This window comes from Podarcis muralis, chromosome 7 (genome assembly GCF_964188315.1).
Source record: "Podarcis muralis chromosome 7, rPodMur119.hap1.1, whole genome shotgun sequence".
Classification (NCBI taxonomy): domain Eukaryota; kingdom Metazoa; phylum Chordata; class Lepidosauria; order Squamata; family Lacertidae; genus Podarcis; species Podarcis muralis.
Window position 1 is genome coordinate 75,235,043 of NC_135661.1, and position 20,494 is coordinate 75,255,536.

Sequence of the window (20,494 nt, forward strand, 5' to 3'; positions counted from 1 at the left end):
GGAGCTTTGCCCTCGGGTGGGGAAAATATTGTGCCTGGGAAAGGGAAGTGGGAGTCAACAGACACTCAAGGAATAGTTTCGGAGAAAAAGTTTTTATTTCTACCATCCATGAACTGGTAGAAGGAGCAAGTGTGATAAGGCACAAAAAGCATGCAAGAAGTTCACAGTCCTGTGCACAAGCATATATACCCTTTTCTAGTTCCCTCCCCCTTTCTCCTCCCTCAGGAGTCCTGCCCCATGAGTTCCTCTGAGCATGAACAGAAAGCTGTCTTGGGACTATTGGACTCTTCCCAGGAAAGGGGGGGGGGGTGAGAATCCTTGCGTTCAGCTTGTTCAGATGTCTTGCAACTAGAATGAGATAAGATTCGTTTCTCAGGCCTGAGTATTCTTGGCAATGACAGAGTCTATTCATTAGCCTTTTGAAGCCTTCTCGTGCTGATAAAAGTAACGGTTTTGCCTTGCAACAGCAGAGCAAATGAGCAGATGCTTAGCTGCTGAGAAAATGATTTTGAAAAGCTTTGAGAAGCTTTGAGCCTGCTTTTGGGGGGGGGGGGTGACTTCAGGCCTAGGTGGTGTCACCTGTCTTCACCTTCCTTCAATTTCAATCCAGACAAGCCAGATTGAATTGTGTATTGTCTTAAGAGACACAAGCGAGTTTGCAACTAGTTTTCTGCTGTGTAAAGGGGCAGTGCACTCTGCTAAGTAAAGGAACTTGCTGGCCCAAGTTAGGAAGGATATTAATAAACACTATATCATCTCCTGCCACCCTGAGCCTTCCCACAAGTAGGAGTCTGCCTTGCTCCAGAATCAGAAAAGAGTTTGCATGGGAACTCCTTCTAAAATGGAGGGGGGAAGCTCTGTTTCAGCAAGGGTTTCAATGCCACCACCTTCCTAATCTTGGAGCAACCCTCTGCGAAGGTGTGCTGGAAGAGGGTCATTGTGCCGTCAGGTGATGGAATTTGTCATCCACCCAACTGTTAAATTAAACCCAGGATGGGTAGGTCAGAAACAGTTTTGGTCTGCTGGTGGAGGGAAAAGTTTCTCTATCACTGCATGAAATGAACTACAGGACGCGGGTGGCGCTGTGGGTTAAACCACAGAGCCTAGGACTTGCTGATCAGAAGGTCGGCGGTTCGAATCCCCACAATGGGGTGAGCTCCCATTGCTCGGTCCTTGCTCCTGCCAACCTAGCAGTTCGAAAGCACGTCAAAGTGCAAGTAGATAAATAGGCACCGCTCCGGCGGGAAGGTAAACGGCATTTCCGTGCGCTGCTCTGGTTCACCAGAAGCGGCTTAGTCATGCTGGCCACATGACCCCGAAGCTGTACACTGGCTCCCTTGGCCAATAAAGCAAGATGAGTGCCGCAACCCCAGAGACAGCCATGACTGCACCTAATGGTCAGGGGTCCCTTTACCTTTACCTATATAATATCCCCTTACACCCAGGCTAGTAGTTACAGTTCCTACCTCCTCCTTCTTTTTCCAATTTATATACCACCCTTTATCAAAAGATCTCAGGGTGGTATACAACATTCAAAACACATTACAAGACCTCAGTGATAAAAACACAGTAAAAAGCATATTGACAGACAGCATAATGGTGAAATTATAGTAATACCCACACTTCTACAGGACATAGATTATTTAATAGCCATGGGCCTGGGTAAAGAGGAATGTTTTTGCCTGGTGTCTAAAGACATGTAATGATGGCACCAGGCGAGCCTCCCTTGGGGAGAGCATTCCACAATCGAAGAGCCACCACAGAAAAGGCCCGTTCCTTGTTTCCACCCCCCAACCTCTCTTTGGCCTTAACTTGAGTGAAGCATTGCAGATATGCTCATATGAACCTGCCCAGGTTCTGTTCTCCCAAGAGCATGGAAGTTCCATGGCAGTTGGAGTCATAGAATGATAGAAGTAACGGGAAATAAACATTATCCCAGGACCCTTCTTGCACTGTACTTTACCTGCCCCCACCTCCTGTGTAATTCTAGGGCAAGGCAAGGATTGGGTTAAAGGCAAATACAAGCAAAGCCTGTCCAAACGTAGGCCCAATGTCTCTTCACAGGGCCATAGGTTTTTCACTTTCCCTCATCCACATTGTTCTGCTCTTCATCGTCCATGCATCTCATGGCTGGATGATGACTGACTCTCAAGTAGACGAGTATCATGCTGGCCTCTGGACCATCTGCTCAGAAAAATTTGGATGCAAACCCCTGAGACCTCATGATGGTATGATAGATGGGGCGAAACGAAAATCAGTATTGTGGTTTTGTTTGACATATGAATGTAGAATTTGAATTTATTGTGATTTGAAGCACCCTTTAGAAAGAAGAAAGAAAAGAAAGAACTCTGTTGCAAAGTAGCCAAATTATCCACAGCAGGGATGAAGAACTGACAGCATTCCAGGTTTTGTTGGACTATAGCTCCCATCATCCTTGACCATTGGCCATGCTGGCTGGGGCTGGTGGTAGCTGAAGGTCCCAACAACTATCAGTTCTTCACCTCTAGTCTGGAGGCCCAGAGCAAAACATTTTGCCTCTTCAACTGGCTGCTGTGTACGGAAGTTACTAGTCCAAGAGTTCCCTGGGAAAAAGGGTTGACTGTTAAGAGTGGGGTGCAGTAACATTCATTGCTGGGTCAAACCACGTCCACTGGTGCAAGAGAAATTTAGCATGACCTGCAGGTATATTGGTCAAAACGTCATGGCTCCTTAATGCCACAGTACTGCAATGTGAAAAGAATGTTAGAAAATGGTGCTGCTAGGGTTATAATCAGGAAAACTAACACAGTATTCCCCACATCTGAATGTACCCAAACGCTGTGGCTGAAGGAACTGGGCTATCTAGATTGGATTCCTTGCTTTTTGGGGGTGTTTGAACACTATAGGGGACATAGTCCCCTCTCTGACATCATGTAGGATTGACAGAGAGCCAAGCCACTGTATTGGAAGAGATAAAACATAACTAGCTGTATTTTCCGGCTTGCATCCTCTAACTTCTCTGCCTAGTGCCACCTGTTGGTTCGTGCCTGTGCAACTAATGTCTCCATCTTCTACTGTTGCCTGGGTTTTAGCTTCATGCTTGTTTGCTGCTGCATCGCTTACCACGATGCCCAGGACTCTGTCTCACCCAAAGCAGCAAAAAGCTTGCCCAAAGGTCCTAGCTGCTTATCGGAAAACAACACAGACATGACACAACGCCGTATTCACTGTACATTTGAAGCACTGTGGTGCCATTTTCAAAAGTCATGGCTTCCTCCGAATAATTCTGGGAGCTGTGATTTGTTATTATGGGTGCTGAGTGCTGTTAGGAGACTCCCTCTTCCCCTCCCAGACTTGCAGTTCCCGGAGTTTCCTGAGAAGAGTGACTGATTGTTAAACCACTCTGAGAATATCCTGTCTTAAATCTCAGGCACTACAAATGTTAGAAATCCTCCCTCTCTCTTAAAGCTGGCAATCTGTGGATTATGGTTCATCCTTTGCCAGCCCCCTTGCCCCCCCCACCTCTGTGGAGAGATATGCTCCTAAGTCCTACATGTTTTTTCATGGGAGATACATAGGCCCTCCCTTTATACCACATTATTTCAAATACCACACCTCGTTTTGACTGCTGCAGGTCTAAATTTCGTAGGAAAGGGAACTGCTTTGTATAATGACACGCTCCCACAGGGTTTTTCTTGGGGGAGGGGGGCAGAAACCCTGGGAAATATATTTGTTTAATCTGTGTCGTTATGAATTGATTCAGACCCATTGCCGACCACACCTCACAACTAGAGAGCCATAGAATAAAATCTTTGTTGCCCCACCTATCCAGTTACCCAAACCTCCACTCCTCCCCAACTTTGGATGATGGAAGAGAAGAATAACTTTCACAAACTTCCCCCTTCTTCTTTTAGTGCACCTGGACCTCATCCGATGCTTCATGGTGCTAGCAACACTTGCATCTGTCTCAGCTATGCTATGGACAGTGGAATGGGACCACGTCATCCACTGCAACTACTGCTTTCCTCCCAAATCCCTGATTACTTCCATCTTCAACTTCCTTGCAGGTACCATTGTGAACTGAATAAATTTTAGGTGGCCGTTGTTTGCGTCCTATCGCTTTTTGCATGGAATTAGTTTTGGTGTGGTGCCCTGGTGCAAGCCAATGATTCGTGCGAGAGCACGAACCTTCCCCCACCCCAGATCTTTTGGTCTGTCGCTCTGTCCCGATGCCAGACAAAAAAGGAGGATATTCCAGGATCCAATCAGAAGCTGGGGTGGCTTCTGTAATTCCAGGATGTCCTGCTCAAAACGAGACAGTTGAGAGGTGTGTCCTGCAGGCCACCATTTTGTCTGCAGTATATGAAGCTGTTGGGAGCAGTTATCTGGCATTTTGGAGCGCACATCTCTATTTCTCCACAATTTCTGAATCAGCAGAGGTTGTGCAAGCCCTGCACTGGTGCCGTATTGCAGCGGTGAACTGGATGAGGGCCAATAGACCCTACAGGTGGGTGGGTGATTCCTGAGTCTGCAAGATGGGCCCATCGCCTGTTCTGACATGGTTTCCATCCCTCTAAGGAAGCAGGTACAGAGCTGGAGGGTACTCTCCTGTTTACATACCTGCCATTAGAGGCCCAAGTGACCCCTGTGGCTAAGACTGTCTTTTGCCCGCTTCATCTGGCATGCCAGCTATGGCTATAACTGGAAAGTGCAGTGGCTGGACTGCTGATGGGGGCAGATGGCTATTGGCCAGTAGCATTTGACACTTTGGCTAAGACATCACTGGTATACTATGGGGTCAGTTTCCTGGTTCTTGTGCTTAAAGCTGGGCTCCAGGATACCTTAAAGACGGTTTGAGACCTTATTTCCCAACTCAGTCAAGGCTGTCTCCCATGTTATGGAGGTCCAAGTGGCTTCACCTAGATGGCGGTCATTTAGTGTCGCTAGTCTCATGCTGTGGAACGCTCTTCTAGCAGAGATCTGGCAAGCATCCTCATTTTTGATTTTCAGGTGTCTCTTGAATACGTTTTTGTGCCAGCAAAGCCTTTACAGCAATTTGATTTTTGTTTAGCCCATCCCCTTAATGATTATCTCTGTTAGTTTCTGTGAACGCCACTGAGCAGCGTGTCAGTACAATCTCAGTACAAACCCAATTTCTGTACATAGGTACAGTGTTGATCCCTTGGAACAACCTTGGACAATAAATCAGCAGGAATTTCGTTACCTGGTATGTAGGACACCATTACGAGTCCTTTCTGAACACATTCTCTAGCATGTTGCAGCTTCAACTGCAAGTGCTTTGTGCTTTGCTTGCAACCTGTGCTGGAAACTCTGCTGGATGAAGAATGTGCCTGAGGCCTTATCAAAGGCTCAGGTCGTTATTCATCAGGAGGCGATTCCGAACGGCTCGGGGGAAGAAAATGAGCTTTATCAGCTTGGTTGAGCGGAGATCCCGACAATCTCTACGTATATATGGTGCTTTATGTTTTAAAGGTGCCTTGATATTTAACGAGACAGGAATACCTCAGTCAATCAATCAATCAATCAATCAATCAATCAATCAATTCCACAGGAATCTTTGTGCTGGTTGCTGTGGTGGTGTTTCACATCAAAGTCAACCAGTTATCAACAGCTGTGCCTCCTGCTAAGAAATGGGCTTTCTACTTAAGCTGTGCCATCTGCATCCTGTGTTTCTTGACAGGTGAGTGTGAAGGGATGAACATTATTCCTGAAAGGCTAAAATTAATATTGTGAAATCTCCTGTGTTGGTATGTCACTCTCTGGTGGGCCAAAGAAAGGAAAGGGAGCCAGATTGGCTCTGTAGGCTGCTAGGCTACACAGGAAAAACCCCCACAATAAATAAGTCAGAAATTAGATCGTTTAAAAAATATATGGAAAAACGTGTATAAATTATGTTTATAGTGCATTCAAATCATTGTTTCTTTACTAATGTAGCTGAGTCCCCAGTTGCCTACCTGCTCTCAAGAGCTCAGCCCATTTACTTACAAGGTGGCCTATGAACTATGATTCTATGAGTTCAGAGACGGGACAATCCAACACACACTTTTTTAATGGATCGGGCAGTCTGTTTACATTGGTACCGGCATCTCCAAGGTCTATGCAATGGAGGGAGTACCACACAGTCTCCAATTTGTCACCAGGCACCTCTGAGGAGGAGAAAGGCTCAGTGCTAGCATGGTGTCCGGGGTGGCTCTGTAGCAGGAGGAGCCCCAAAAAAGAGTGCCTGATATAACACAGGGGTGCAATCTTTCCCTCACAACCGACTTGGCCCTTCTCCTGGAGCCACATCCTTGCTTCCCTGCCTGCAGACCTTCTCCTCTTCCACCGAAACTGTTTCACAGGCATTGCCTTCCAAACCCCGCTGGAACCTTTCTCTCTTTTTTTGCAAATAATTTTTATTAAATTTCCATTTACCAAACCAATCATATCATATTAATTATTCCAAATTATATCAATACATATCACAAAGTCCAAGTATTAAACCAAATTTTAATTTTTTTGTGGGGGGTACCCATGCTTCGAGTTCGGTAGGAGTCCAATCATCTTATATTTCTGCTGCTTTGATGTTCACAGTCCCATCTTCTCATCTCCTTGTCGTTATCCTTTTTCTTCTTAATAACCTTCGAGTTGTCTCCACAAGGGAGTTGAAAGAAACAGCCTTGTTTATATTTCTGTGTGAACTTTGTAATGCTCTCCCGTAATTCATCTCACATAGATCCAAGAATCCAAAAGTCCTGTTCAAGCAGCAGTCGCCATTTTAGTCAGTTCCGATGAAATACAGTCTAGGCGCCCGCTCCTTAATTTTCCCAGACCAGTTGCACCATAAACCAGTCTTTCCAGAAGGGTTATTGCCCTTTCAAATTTACGATCCAAACCTGATAACAGAACAGTGGCTCACACCCCCCCCCCCCAAGACTGCAAATCTTGCAACAAGGTCTGCCTCTTAATGGCGAATCGCTTTTGTAACTACGCCACAAGAAAGCCTCCCTTCTTTCCAGATCTTTCACAGAGTAAAACCTTTTATTAGTATTTTTTATTTCCGCACAGTTTATTTTTCAGTCTCACTTGCTATCAGTCATTGTGACGGTTCTTCTAAGGGGGGGGGGTTGTTAGGTAAATCATATTGAAAAAGAAGAAAGTTTCCCCCCACCCTTTCCGTTCCGTTCAACATACTGACATGGCTGTGATTCCTTGATGCAGTCCTCTGTTCATTCTGTTCCATCACTCTATCTTCTCAGTAGTAGATTTATTTAGCAGATAATACACTCCTGACCTCACTCGAAACATGTGCATTTACTTCTCCAATTTTTTTTATCTTAAGCAATGCAGCTAGTTTCGCTCTTGAAAGCGGCGTCCAGGCGCTCCAGAGCTCGCACAAGGGCTTTCCGCCCAGTGCTCCCACCCCCTCCTTCTTTCAAACTCAGGGGTGATTTATGGGCAACCGCGGGTGAGGCAGCCCTTCTCCAGGAGCCACATCCTTGCTTCCCTGCCTGCAGACCTTCTCCTCTGCCACTGAAACTGTTTCACAGGCATTGCCTTCCAAACCCCGCTGGGACCTTTCTCAGGGTTGTATGGTTCTCACATCCAAGCTCCTCCCAACCCTCCTCCTGATCTGACCACTCGCTCCAAGACACCACCACAGAGCTCATGACAGTACAGTGGTACCTCTGGTTACAGATGCTTCAGGTTACAGATACTTCAGGTTACAGGCTCTGCTAACCCAGAAATAGTACCTCGGGTTAAGAACTTTGCTTCAGGATGAGAACAGAAATTGCGCAGTGGCGGCGCAGTGGCAGCAGGAGGCCCCATTAGCTAAAGTGATACCTCAGGTTAAGAACAGTTTCAGGTTAAGAACGGACCTCCGGAATGAATTAAGTTCTTAACCCGAGGTACCACTGTACTGCCATATTTGTGTGCGTGCTTGAGAGATCATATAACACCTATAGGAAACCGCGGGTGAGGTCAAATGTGTATTTAGAGAAAGATGCCCTTCACTAGGCTGGCAATACACACCTCTTTTTCGTCAGAGGATGAAAGAAAGAGAGGAATGGGGAATGTCAGGTTCAGGGGCCAAATGTGGGCCCCAGGCATCTCTCATTGGCACTGGGCTACATCTCCTCCGCCTCAGACACATCCCCTCTCCCAAGGCTACACCCTTCACAGCCCCTGCTTCTCCTTCCAAGGGTTTTTGCCTGGTTGGAAGGTGTCTTTGAATTGGCCTTGAGAATGCCTCTTGCTTGCCTCAGTGCAGGACAGAGAGGGGTATTTGAGTGTGTGTGGAACCTGCCTCCTTTACAAAGGTAAAATTTACATTACAGTGGTACCTCAGGTTACAGACGCTTCAGGTTACAGATGCTTCAAGTTACAGACTCTGCTAACCCAGAAATAGTACCTCGGGTTAAGAACTTTGCTTCAGGATGAGAACCATAGCTGTCAACATTCCCTTTTTTGTGGGAAATTCCCTTATTCCAGTGCCGTTTCCCGCTGCTTCCTGCTGCTGTCCCGGATTGTTAGATATCCTGTAGACTGTCCCTGGGACAGGTGAGGCTGCTGATCCCTTATTTTCAAATCTGAAAGTTGACAACTATGATGAGAACAGAAATCACACGGCAGCGGCAGGGCGGCGGCAGCGGGAGGCCCCATTAGCTAAAGTGGTACCTCAGGTTAAGAACAGTTTCAGGTTAACAGCGGACCTCCAAAACAAATTAAGTTCTTAACCTGAGGTACCACTGTACAGTAGAACCTCACTTTGCGAACATAATCCATTCCGGAAGTCTGGAAGTTCGACTTCCGAAACATTTGAAAACCAAGGATCAAAGGGCTGCCACGAAGTTCAATGGGGGAAATTGAGAAAGCCATTCGACTTCCGAGGTGCATTCGAAAACAGAAGCATTCACTTCACGGTTTTCAGCATTCGGCTTCCAAAACAGACGAGACATTGAAAAACCGAGGTTTGACTGTAGTTGCTCTGCCTCTTTTGCCTCTGGTCCAGCCCACCACTGGCATGTTGCTCAGAAAGGACTGTGGCCTTCTATCTGAAAAGGTTTGCCTGCCCCAGGCTTAATATGTAATATGCAGCTATGCTGAGGTTCCCATCTGTCTGAGGTCTGCCGCTCTCCAGGCACCTCAAGTTAACATAAGAACCTGCTGGGTGAGGCCAATGGAAAACTAGCCCTGCTGTACATCAGGGAGGGCTGTGTGGAGAGAGTCTCTTCCTTTAAATTCCTAGGAGTTTATCTCAGTGAAGACCTTACTTGGAAAATCAATACAACCCAGGTGGTTAAGAAAGCCCAACAGGGACTCCATCTCCTCAGAGTATTGCAAAAGAACGATGTCAATCAACATTTGATGATCTCCTTCGACTGGTCCATAATAGAAAGTGTTCTTTCATACTGCATCACAGTGTGCTACGCTGGTTTGACCTCAACTGATAGGAAGTGCCTACAGAGGGTGGCGAATACAGCACAAGATATTATGGGCTGTCCCGTAAATCCACTGGATGACATTGAGGAAGAACGTTGCCTCAAAAGAGAGAGGAAAATTCTCAGGGATGATTCACACCCTGGCTGGCACTTTCTTGATCTCCTGCCCTCGGGCAGAAGATATAGAAGCATGATTAGTCGCACCAACAGGGTAAAGAACAGCTTCTATCCGTGGGCTGTTAGGCTGCTGAATGAAAAGATAACAACAGGGCAACTGACTTTCGGGTTTGATGCGCGTGCGTCAGTAAGGGGAATTAAGACTAAGAGAGCTGAGTGGGGGGTGATCGTGTAATCTCACTGTATACAAGTTGTACAAGTGACAATAAAGTATTTCATTTCATTTCATCTAGTTCAGCATCCTGTTCCCACAGGGGCCAACCAGAGCTCTGCAGGAAACCCGCAAACAGGATTTGAGCATAAGAGCCCTTTCCCCTCCTGTGGTTTCCTGCATGGCTATTCAGATGCATGGCTGCCTCCGACAGTGGAGGCAGCGCAATGCCATCATGGCTAGTTGGCTGCCAGAGAGGTGCCCCTTCATCTCACAATGGAGGCAGCCACTGTCTGCTGGTGCTAAACACCTGCGGAGTGCTCCTCACAATTTTAAGCCTCTTTCCACCACTTCTCTCCCAGGTATTTACAACTTCTTGTGCTACAAGTTCTCAGTGTGGGGGACAGGAACGTCAACCACTCACGTTGGCCCGGATATCGAAACACCTGTGCTGCTTCCAGAAAGACATAAGGCTGTGCGGCCTTCTCTGCTCTGAACGAACCAGGTTCTTAATGTCCAAATTCATCTCATCGTGTGCGCATGCTCAGTGGAGGAGCCTCATCCTTGCAGGGCAGTTCACCATCTGCACCAGCTTCTTTGAGATGCCCTCTGCCATCCAGTTGGGAGGACTCTTTGATTTTCTGAACACTTTGGGAACTACTGAAGATCTCCCTTCCTTGCTTTGTGCTACTCAGCAACACTGGAGAACATTTTACTTCAGGAGCACTTTTCTTGATCAATGAAATATTCCTTTTGTTACCTGGACTCTTGTCCCCTATGTTAAACATCCATTCACTCAATATGTTTCTGCTGACTGTACTTCAATGGATAGACGTGTACCTCCCACCCCATCTATTGCTATTAAATATCCCTTTACTGACCAGAACACTTTCATGTTATGCCATTGGGATCCTCTCCATTTTGTCTGTGTGATGGTGTGTGTGTGTGTGTGTGTGTGTGTGTGTGTGTAGGGTATATTTATATTTATAAATAACTAGGCAGATAGATGGGGACGCGGGTGGCGTTGTGGTCTAAACCACAGAGCCTAGGGCTAGCAGATCGGAAGGTCGGCAGTTCGAATCCCCGCGACGGGGTGAGCTCCCGTTGCTCAGTCCCTGCTCCTGCCCACCTAGCAGTTCGAAAGCACATCAAAGAACAAGTAGATAAATAGGTACCACTGCGGCGGGAAGGTAAATGGCATTTCCGTGCACTGCTATGGTTCACCAGAAGCGGCTAAGTCATGCCACATGACCCGGAAGCTGTCTGCGGACAAACGCCAGCTCTCTTGGCCTATAGAGCGCGAGGAGTGCCACAACCCCAGAGTTGTCCGCAACTGGACCTAATGGTCAGGAGTACCTTTAGGCAGGTAGATTGAACCTGCATTGCAGGTTCAATATCCTTCTAATATCAAACTTGGGTGAAAAGGGCTGTACATTTGTAGCCAAAATGGGGCCGCTGAGGAATATGAGGAAGTTGGAAGCATGCCTGGAGGATTCTTGAAATTCACAGAAGTATGGGAAAATAATATTTACAAGGTGAGTGAATCACATAATAAAGCATAATACAATATATACAAAAAAAAAATCCGATATAAAATCCGCCCCCCCCCCAAAAAAAACCCAAGTACAGTACCAACAAGAAAACCAAATCAGTTGTGGAGGTAAAAGGTAAAGGGACCCCTGACCATTAGGTCCAGTCGTGGCCGACTCTGGGGTTGCGGTGCTCATCTTGCTTTATTGGCCAAGGGAGCTGGATTACAGCTTCCGGGTCATGTGGCCAGCATGACTAAGCCGCTTCTGGCGAACCAGAGCAGTGCACGGAAACACCATTTACCTTCCCGCCGGAGCGGTACCTATTTAGGTTGGCAGGAGCAGGGACCGAGCAACAGGAACTCACCCTGTCGCGGGGATTTGAACCGCCGACCTTCTGATCGGCAAGTCCTAGGCTCTGTGGTTTAACCCACAGCGCCACCCATGGTACTTAAATAATTCCCCATCCAAATCAACCCCAATTAAAACAGTTTTTCCTCACAGTTCCTCTTCAGCTGTTTAGTGGAGGGAAGCAGTATCTGGAGCCTTCCAGATATGGCGAGACCACAGCTCCTATCATCTCTGACCGATGGCCATTCTTGCAGGGCTGATGGGAGTTGGAGTCCAACAATAGGTGAGGGCTGATTTAGCCCCTCATTCCCCTGAGTGCCCCCCCCCAAAAAAGCAAGAGGCAGGTAGCTGCTATTCACAGAAAAAACTGTATTTTAAGGGTACTTTGTTAACAGCACCAGGGTACTTTGTAAGCACAGCACAGAATGTACGCCTCTTGTTATCTTTCCCCTTTGATCTTCGGTTTGCAGATAAGTAACAGTGTGCACCTAGCCTGGGTCTTGATGAGCTTTGAGGGTAAGCTATGTAACTGTCACCCTCTTCTTCTCTCAAGTTCTCCCTCCACCGCTGCAGCTGGAAGGACACTGAGTTGTAATCAGTCATGGTGAATGAGCTCTTCACGGTTCCCTTAAGTGGAGCCCAACCAATCTTCCCAGAGACACACTCTCCTCTCTTTCCTTGACCTAAGCGGAAACCTAAACTACAGTTCCCACCAGCCCCAGTAAGCATGCCTAATGGCCAGGGATGATGGGAGTTGTAGTTCAGAAACACCTGGAGAACCAAAGGTTCTCCCACACCTAAGGGTTGAGCAAAGAGCCCTGTTAGTGAAAGGGGCCAAGTTGGTGAAGGATGGCTTAGCATTATGCACAGACCAGACCTGTGTCCTTATTGCCCATTGAACCTTTGGTGATTGAATTCCAGCTCCACACAAGTACTGGTGATTCAGCTGATTCATTGACAGCATTCAATGGAACGCCCTGGCAGGGCTTCTTTAGATAAGCCTACAGGAGGGTTTCTCTTAGGACAAGGGAAGGGAAGAGTGTGCATCTGTGTTGAGACTGCCTCAGCTCCACTTAATGCAGCTGTTCTCAACCTGTGGGTCCCCAGATGTTGTTGGACTACAATTCCCATCATCCCTGAGCTCTGGCCTTGCTAGCTAGGGGTGATGGGAGTCGTAGTTCAACAACATCTGGGGACCCACAGGTTGAGAAAGGCTGACTTAAGGGAACAGTAAACAGCCAATTGACCAAGTATAACTCGGTGTCCTTCCACCTGACGTGGGGGATTCACAGAATCTCCACCCCCTGTTCTAGGTGTTCCAGACTACAACTTCCAAGCTGGCTGGGGCTGATGGGAATTGTAGTCCAAGACATCTGCTGGGTTCCAGGCCATGTAGACATTGTAGAGCATTGGGTCAAACATGCCTAAGTCAGTTCCCCATATTCCTTACCAATGACCTGGCATCTCAAAGGTGGTTCAGTCATAACTTCTTGAGAACCATTCCAAACTGCTCTGTTCCAGAAGCAGAATGGAAGTTCCATGGCAGTTGGAGGCCAGAGTGGAGGGAGGTGTATAAAACTGCCACCCTTGGCAAGAACTGGGTGCTGCTATCCCCATGGTGGGGTGGAGGGTGTCCCTCCTGTTCCAGACCTTGGAAGGAAATTGTGGAGATGCCATTCGTGGCCTCGGGTCCTTTCTACAGGAGCACCAGCATTCTCTTTTCCATGATTAATTTTCTGCAACTCGTCATCGCCCATGCATCTCCCACCTGGACTTCGTATATTGCAGATGTGGACCATTTTGTTATAGGACTCTGGCTCCTCTGCTCAGACAAATATGGATGCCAACCCACAGGAACTCGTGATGGTATGGTATATGGCAGGGTTAGGGAACTGTTGTCAGCTCAACCTTTTTTGGGGGGGGCACATGTGGGAGTGGCCAGAGGCAAAAGTGGGTGGGGCACCATGTTATCTTTGTACAAGAGCCTAGCTTCCACAGACACCTGCACATCCCTCTCTGACCTCCATCCAGGCATGCAAAAAGACGTTATCCATGTTCAGTGACAAATTGCAGCCAGGGGTGGGATATCCAAGAAGGATGCAAACCAGGACCTGCGTCATTTGAGCGTGCATTTGAAAGTATGAGAGAGAATGGGGGCAGCATTTTCCTTTGCAAAATAAAGGTCTTGATCAGGTGTGGGGAACAAGCATGGCCAATGACTAGAGATGGTGGGAGTTCAGCAACATCTGGAGGTATGATGGTTCCCCACACTTGCTCTAGAGGTCCTCAAATGTTTTGCTACTCTAATTAGTGGCAGCATGTGGTCTGTCCTCCCAGCATCCCTTGCAATGTCCCAAAGGATGATGGGGGCACAACTCTTGGATTTCATGGGACTTTGCCAATGCATGTACAAATACTCTGGCCCTGAGCAGCTGGTTCCTACTTTTAAAACTCAAATGCAATCTGGGTCCCAAGTTGTTTACCCTTTCTGCATTAATGTTGGAGCAGCCATGTCATTGAACTCGATTTCCCATCAGCCCCAAACAGCATACCAGGCGAACAGTCAGAGATGAATAGGACCTGGATTCTAACAACATCTGGAGGGCAAGATATTGGCTGCCCCTACATTGATGTAAGCACCTTGAATTGGGCTCAGAAGTAAATGGGCTGCCAGTGCAGATGCTTCAGGATAGGTGTAATATGGGTCCTCGCAGTCATCCCAGATAACATTTGGCACAAGTTGCAGCCTCTGAGCCATCTTCAAGGGGAGCCCCACATAGAGTGCATTGCAGTAGTCCAATCTGGAATTTACCAGGAAAGGAATGCAGTGACCATCCAGTCATTTCTGTCCAGAAGGGTCTGTAGCTGGCAAACCAGTTAGAACTTGAAATAGGAGTGCATACATTTGATCATATGCGTCTCCAAATAAGAAAGGTACACAAGTTATTCTATTGCACATTATACAATGGGCACGGTAACTTCTGAGTCTTCCCTGGGAAGAGGGACCATTGGTTAAAGCACGCTGCCATTTATAGCTCTGTGGGAGAATCGGGGTCTCCTAACAACTTTCACCATCCTAAATGAACTACACTTCCCAGGATTCTCTGTGGGAAGACATGACAGTTAAAAATGGTGTCACGGTAGTTTAAATGTATAGTGCAGTTGGGTTCTTACAAAGATGAATCCGTTTCAATGGGTCTGCCCTTAGTAGGGCCAGCATTGGGATGTAACCCATACCTTGTGACTGAAAATCAATTGTATATTCCATGTGAAGTCGCTGAATTTGTTCTGTTTGAAGTAGCACCAAAGGAACAAGTGAATGTAAAGGCCAAATGACAGATCTGACCAATTTCCCCATGAGTACAAACTGATGTGAAGAGAAGACTCCCTGGAGAAGACACTGATGCTGGGAAAGATGGAGGGCACAAGGAGAAGGGGGCGACAGAGGACGAGATGGTTGGATAGCGTTTTCGAGGTTACCAGCATGAGTCTGACCAAACTGCGGGAAGTAGTGGAGGACAGAGGTGCCTGGCGTGCTCTGGTCCATGGGGTCACGAAGAGTCGGACACGACTAAACGACTAAACAACACAAACTGATGTGGCTGTGACCAGGCTCTTGCAAGGGGGGAGAAAAGGCTGAGAATTGGCCTCCGTTTTCACAATATCTCTCCTTTTTATCTCTCTCTCCTTATAGTATCCCTGAATATCACTCGGATCTTCATGATACTTGCTCTCATTATGTCCTTCGTAGCTTTGGCATTATCAATGCCATGGGAGTGGATTGTTCGCTGCTCCTCTCCCTTTCTTAGCAGACCTCTGCTTATTTCCATCTTCAGCTTCATTGCAGGTATCATGGAAAGTGCATAAATATACACATGACAAAGCTGTAATTTGTGACAGGCACCGTGAGTTGCAAGGAGCCTCCCTGTTCCCCTCAAGGAGCTGCAATTCCCAGAGTTCCCTGGTAAGAGGGATTGATGGTTAAACCACTCTATGAACTGTAGCTCTGCGAGGCAAATAGGAGTCCAATGAGAACTCCCAGAATTCTTTGGGAGAAGCTATGTCTGTTTAAAGTGGTATGACAGGGCTTCAAATGCAAGGTGTGGATGTGGCCAAAATTGTATCACATAATAATTTTGATTTAATAATAATTTATTAAAGTTATTATTGTGTTTTTAATATTCTGCTGGGAGCCGCCCAGAGTGGCTGGGGAAACCCAGCCAGATGGGCAGGGTATAAATATCTGGCTGGGTTTCCCCAGCCACTCTGGGCGGCTCCCAACAGAATATTAAAAACACGCTAAAACACCAGACATTTAAAACTTCCTGTTAAGTTGTGGGTGAACATATCAGACAACACAGCGATTCTTCAAACAGCTCTTGTTTATTCACAGGCCAGGACAGAACTGAACTGAAGGGTTCAGTCAGCCTGCTTATATAGAGCTCCAGTACAACGTTACTGTAACAACTTTCTGAAACTATCCAATCACTGAACGTCACTTTCGATCCCTTATTTGCATAACTATCTACAGTATCCCCCTGCTGGCTCAGGGTGAGAACTTCAGTACATAACACTTCCCTAAATAGGGCTGCCTTCAGATGCCTTCTAAAAGTCAGATAGTTGTTTATTTCCTTGACATCTGGTTGGAGGGAATTCCACAGGGTGGGCGCCACTACCAAGAAGGCGCTCTGCCTGGTTCCCTGTAACCTTGCAGTGAGGGAACCACCAGAGGGCCTCAGAGCTGGACTTCGGTGTCCGGGCTAAATTATACGGGGTGGAGACGCTCCTTCAGGTGTACTGGGCTGCAGCAGCGGAGCTTCAAGCTCCAGCAGGCGGCAGGGCGGAGAGCAGGCGGGGGCGTGGCTGGCACATGTCCTAGGGGCATGGCACGCCACCTGTGGAGGAGCAGGGCACCCTGTGTGGGAGGGCAGCCGTGATAGCACCCCACCGGGATCGTGCGCTCCCCCCCTGTTCCTCTGCCAGTGCTGGGCTGAGGCCATTTAGGGCTTTAAAGGTCAGCACCAACACTTTGAATTGTGCTCAGAAACGTACTGGGAGCCAATGTAGATCTTTCAGGACCGGTGTTATGTTGTCTCGGTGGCCACTCCCAGTCACCAGTCTAGCTGGTGATGCAGCTGTTTTTAGGGAAGAGCAGTGAAACATCTCTTCCTCCTCTGGGGAGTGGCAGGAATAGTTTGGTACACTATGGCTTCCACAACCACCTTGGTGTATTCAGAGGTCTGCAACTGCTGTCCTTGCTCCTTTGGTGTCCAACGTGACGGCATGGAACCAATTTCGCAGCTCCAGTGACACAGCATGGCTCCTGGCAGTCCTGCTTCCATGTGCCATTTTCCTCCAGGGCTTCATCACCTGCAACAAGCAATCTTCCTCCTCCCTGGGGCAGCTTGCCTGTGCCACTGTTCCAGGACAGTTGACTCTGCTCTGTTGAGAAATTCCACATCTTGGCCAGTAGCTTGAAATGTGGATAGGTGGACCTCAGGGTGCTGTACCTTTTCTTCCAACGAGGAAGCCAGCTTGCAGTTGCTGCGGGTGTAGCTTTGTGCCTTTGTTGGGTTTGTTGGATTAAGTTGCTCGCTTGGAGCTGTCTGCGATCCAGAAATCCACACACCCCGCCCCACATTGGTCCTGTTATCAAACCAGAACACAGCATAATCTCACTGAGGGCTTTTGCCAGGCTGCCACAGGTTAGATTCCCTCCACTGGAACTTCCACCCAGCCACCATTTTATTGTGTAGATCTGGAAGCTCAGTGCCAGAGGTGTGATGGCAGCATCACTCCATGGACAGAGGCCAGCAGAGCTGTGTTGGGCTGGCAGAGGTGGGGAGACCTATGTCCCATCCAAGCTCCACCTCACCCCAGTTGCAGCAAAGGGTTGAATTGCAGCCTTACTTTTTTGAAAAAGCAGAATTCTAAAACTTTGAGGGTAATGTATAATATAAAGCACATCTAAACAGAACAGTTTTGATAATCTTTCTAAAGGCTGGTGGAGAAAAGGTGAAATTAGCCCCCCAAGAGGCTGTGTTTGAGCCAAGGGGCCATCAGTAGGAAGGTCCTGTCTGTCAGATTCACGTTTTTCCAATCTTTCAGTTCACCCCATTTCCATATCAGCTTTTGTTGCTATTTTTTAATCATGAAAATTCATGAGCAAACATATTTGCAAAAAAAAATTCCCCCAAACATAATACATTTGGGTATCTTCTGCCCCTCCCGTTAATATAAGCACTTTCATGCACACTCTGCCTCAAAATTATACTTAGGAACCATGCATTAGAGTCTAAGAATTCCCCCTCTTTCAGGTCTCTAATAATATCACAAGCAGGCCAGAGGTGGGGAACCTGTGGCCCTCCAGATTTTGTTGGACTTCAGCCCCCACCAGCTCCAGCCAGCATGGCCCACAGTCAAGGATTATGGGAGCTGGAGTCAAACAACAGATTTCTCCATCACTTATCAAAATTCTAAGTATCTCCTCTGTGTTTTGTAGCAATCTGTTCGCTAACTGCTGTGGTGGTATTTGGGGTCCAAGTTGATCGGAAATCAGACTCCGCACATCCTTCTGGGAAAATTGCTTTTTACTTAAGCTGTTTCACCTCTGCTTTTTCCTTCTTGGCAGGTAAGTATCAGTGGGGGGCTGGACATCTTTTGCAACAAACCGGCTTCTCCCGAAGATCAGACTTTTGGTGATAAGAAAACTGATGGGAGAAATGCAGCATAAACGTCATCTCAGCTCCCCACAAACAAATCAGCATAAATGCTAACTCAGTAGCCAACATCACCTGATCTCCCTGAAAACAAATCTGGATGAATGTCCTACCTCCAGTTGCTGGGAATATCAAGTGTGGAGTGTGCTCTTGTGCTTGATGGTTTCTCCTAGGCCTTTGGTTGGCCACTCTCAGACCAGGATGGTGGGCTACATGGGCCTCTAGACTGACCCAGCACACCTTTTTCTTACTTCCTTATGCTCAATACACAGTTCATTTGGAAGTGCCCTGAGTGTCCCTCACAATTTCTAACGGAAAGACATTATTATGCACAGCGCAAAAGAGGAGAATGTGAGACCTCCTCCACGTTATAAAATATTTCGGTTGCTATGTTTGCATGTGGTAATGGGAGCTGCCACGTTAACTGGAATACGGCAACTTAAGGAGAAATAAGTTCTGATGTAATTCGACCACCACATAGGAGGTTGGGTTTTGTAGTAATGCTGGCTTTTTGTTCTTTTTGTAATATAAGAAAGCAAAAGAAAAAATTTCCAATTTCTTTTTGCTGCTTTCTCTTCCAGCTGTTTACAATGGTTTGGTCCACAAGTTTTCACTCTGGGAGGTTGCAAGCTCAGGCCGTGTTGAAGATACACAAAAGCCGGATGAGACAGCCTAGAAGCCAAGGCCTGCGAGCTCCATCGCTCTCCGAACAAAGTGGACTCTAAACCCCCAGACCTATTTGCTCCATGGACGTGTGAGGCTGTGGAGTGACCTCAAGCAGGGCAGGTCACAATCTTCATCTCCTTTGAGATCTCCTCTGCCTGGACTCATTTTGACAGGGCAATCCATCAAAAAAACTTCTTTTTGCCTACAACACTTTGGACACTGCTGAGTAATCCCTTTGTGTCTCAGTGCTGCTCAGTAATCCTGGAAAGAACATTACTTGGGGAGATATTTTTCCTCTTCAGTGAAATACCCCTCTCCCACCTGAACTCTTCTCCTCTTTGTTAAAATCAGTCAATATATTTCTCTTGGCAGAACTCATATGGACACATATTTCTAATGTTTAGATTGCATTATATTTTATAAATATAATTCTCATGCATGTGGTTTATTGTATGGTTTATGTATGTGCAGTTTCAATTTTTAATGGTGTGTTATTTTGAAATTCATAATTAACATGCAAACACCACGTCACTAGTGCAACCACTTTGCCAGTTCCCATGCAGTCTATCTACCCATAGGAGCCAACTCCTAACAGCTGTGGTGCCTTCGCCCTTTCAATAATTGTTGAATTAGGACCTGGGAAAGCAGGGTTCAAATCCCCACTTGGCCAGGAAGCTCTCTGGGTCACCTTGGGCCAGTCCCTGCCTTTTAGTTTAACCGCCAAAAGCAGCTTAGTCATGCTGGCCACATGACCCGGAAGCTGTATGCCAGCTCCCTCGGCCAATAAAGCGAGATGAGTGCCGCAACCCCAGAGTCGGCCCCGACTGGACCTAATGGTCAGGGGTCCCTTTACCTACCTTGCATGATTTTTGTGGGGATTAGTTGAGGAGGGGGAGAACCATGTGTACGACCTTAAGCTTGAAGGAAAAGATGAGGTATAAATGCAACAAACAAATATGGATGGGCGGATTCAGTTGGTTCACATTTTATTGTGGAAACCCATAATTAACAAACCCTACAACAATATGTTGTCTTTGTCCGTTGAGTTTTCTTGGCAAGGATACTGGAGTGGCTTGCTGGTTCCTGCTCCAAGTAGTGATGTATGGAAGTGAGAGCTGGACCATAAAGAAGGCTGATCGCTGAAGAATTGATGCTTTTGAATTATGGTGCTGGAGGAGACTCTTGAGAGTCCCATGGACTGCAAGAAGATCAAACCTATCCGTTCTTAAGGAAATCAGCCCTGAGCTCTCACTGGAAGGACAGATCCTGAAGCTGAAGCTCCAATACTTTGGCCACCTCATGAGAAGAGAAGACTCCCTGGAAAGACCCTGATGCTGGGAAAGATGGAGGGCACAAGGAGAAGGGGATGACAGAGGATGAGATGGTTGGACAGTGTTCTCAAAGCTACCAGCATGAGTTTGACCAAACTGCGGGAGGCAGTGCAAGACAGGAGTGCCTGGTGTGCTCTGGTCCATGGGG

General features: G+C 47.2%; 2 protein-coding genes across 2 annotated transcripts; both read left to right on the top strand.

Annotated features, from left to right (window-relative positions):
* The first annotated feature begins 31 nt into the window (after nt 1–31).
* LOC144328482 (uncharacterized) lies at nt 32–10,613 on the top strand. The gene is made up of 4 exons (XM_077932144.1): nt 32–2,228; nt 3,894–4,046; nt 5,552–5,680; nt 10,113–10,613. Exons 1-4 carry the CDS (start codon nt 2,051–2,053, stop codon nt 10,244–10,246), a joined length of 594 nt encoding a protein of 197 aa, XP_077788270.1. The 5' UTR covers nt 32–2,050; the 3' UTR covers nt 10,247–10,613.
* Nucleotides 10,614–13,286: 2,673 nt separating this feature from the next.
* LOC114603496 (uncharacterized) lies at nt 13,287–19,412 on the top strand. Its single transcript, XM_077932610.1, has 4 exons — nt 13,287–13,496; nt 15,325–15,477; nt 18,133–18,261; nt 18,931–19,412. The coding sequence occupies exons 1-4, from the start codon at nt 13,301–13,303 to the stop codon at nt 19,023–19,025; spliced, it is 573 nt and encodes a 190-aa protein (XP_077788736.1). The 5' UTR covers nt 13,287–13,300; the 3' UTR covers nt 19,026–19,412.
* The last annotated feature ends 1,082 nt before the right edge of the window (nt 19,413–20,494 follow it).

Bases quoted from the DNA above. Each gene is read 5' to 3' on its own strand.
- LOC144328482 (XM_077932144.1), top strand. From the start codon at position 2,051: ATGTCTCTTCACAGGGCCATAGGTTTTTCACTTTCCCTCATCCACATT. The intron at 4,047-5,551 runs GTACCATTGTGA...TCAATTCCACAG, and splicing joins CATCTTCAACTTCCTTGCAG to GAATCTTTGTGCTGGTTGCT. The intron at 5,681-10,112 runs GTGAGTGTGAAG...CTTCTCTCCCAG, and splicing joins CATCCTGTGTTTCTTGACAG to GTATTTACAACTTCTTGTGC.
- LOC114603496 (XM_077932610.1), top strand. From the start codon at position 13,301: ATGCCATTCGTGGCCTCGGGTCCTTTCTACAGGAGCACCAGCATTCTC. The intron at 13,497-15,324 runs GTATGGTATATG...CTCTCCTTATAG, and splicing joins ACCCACAGGAACTCGTGATG to TATCCCTGAATATCACTCGG. The intron at 15,478-18,132 runs GTATCATGGAAA...TGTGTTTTGTAG, and splicing joins CATCTTCAGCTTCATTGCAG to CAATCTGTTCGCTAACTGCT.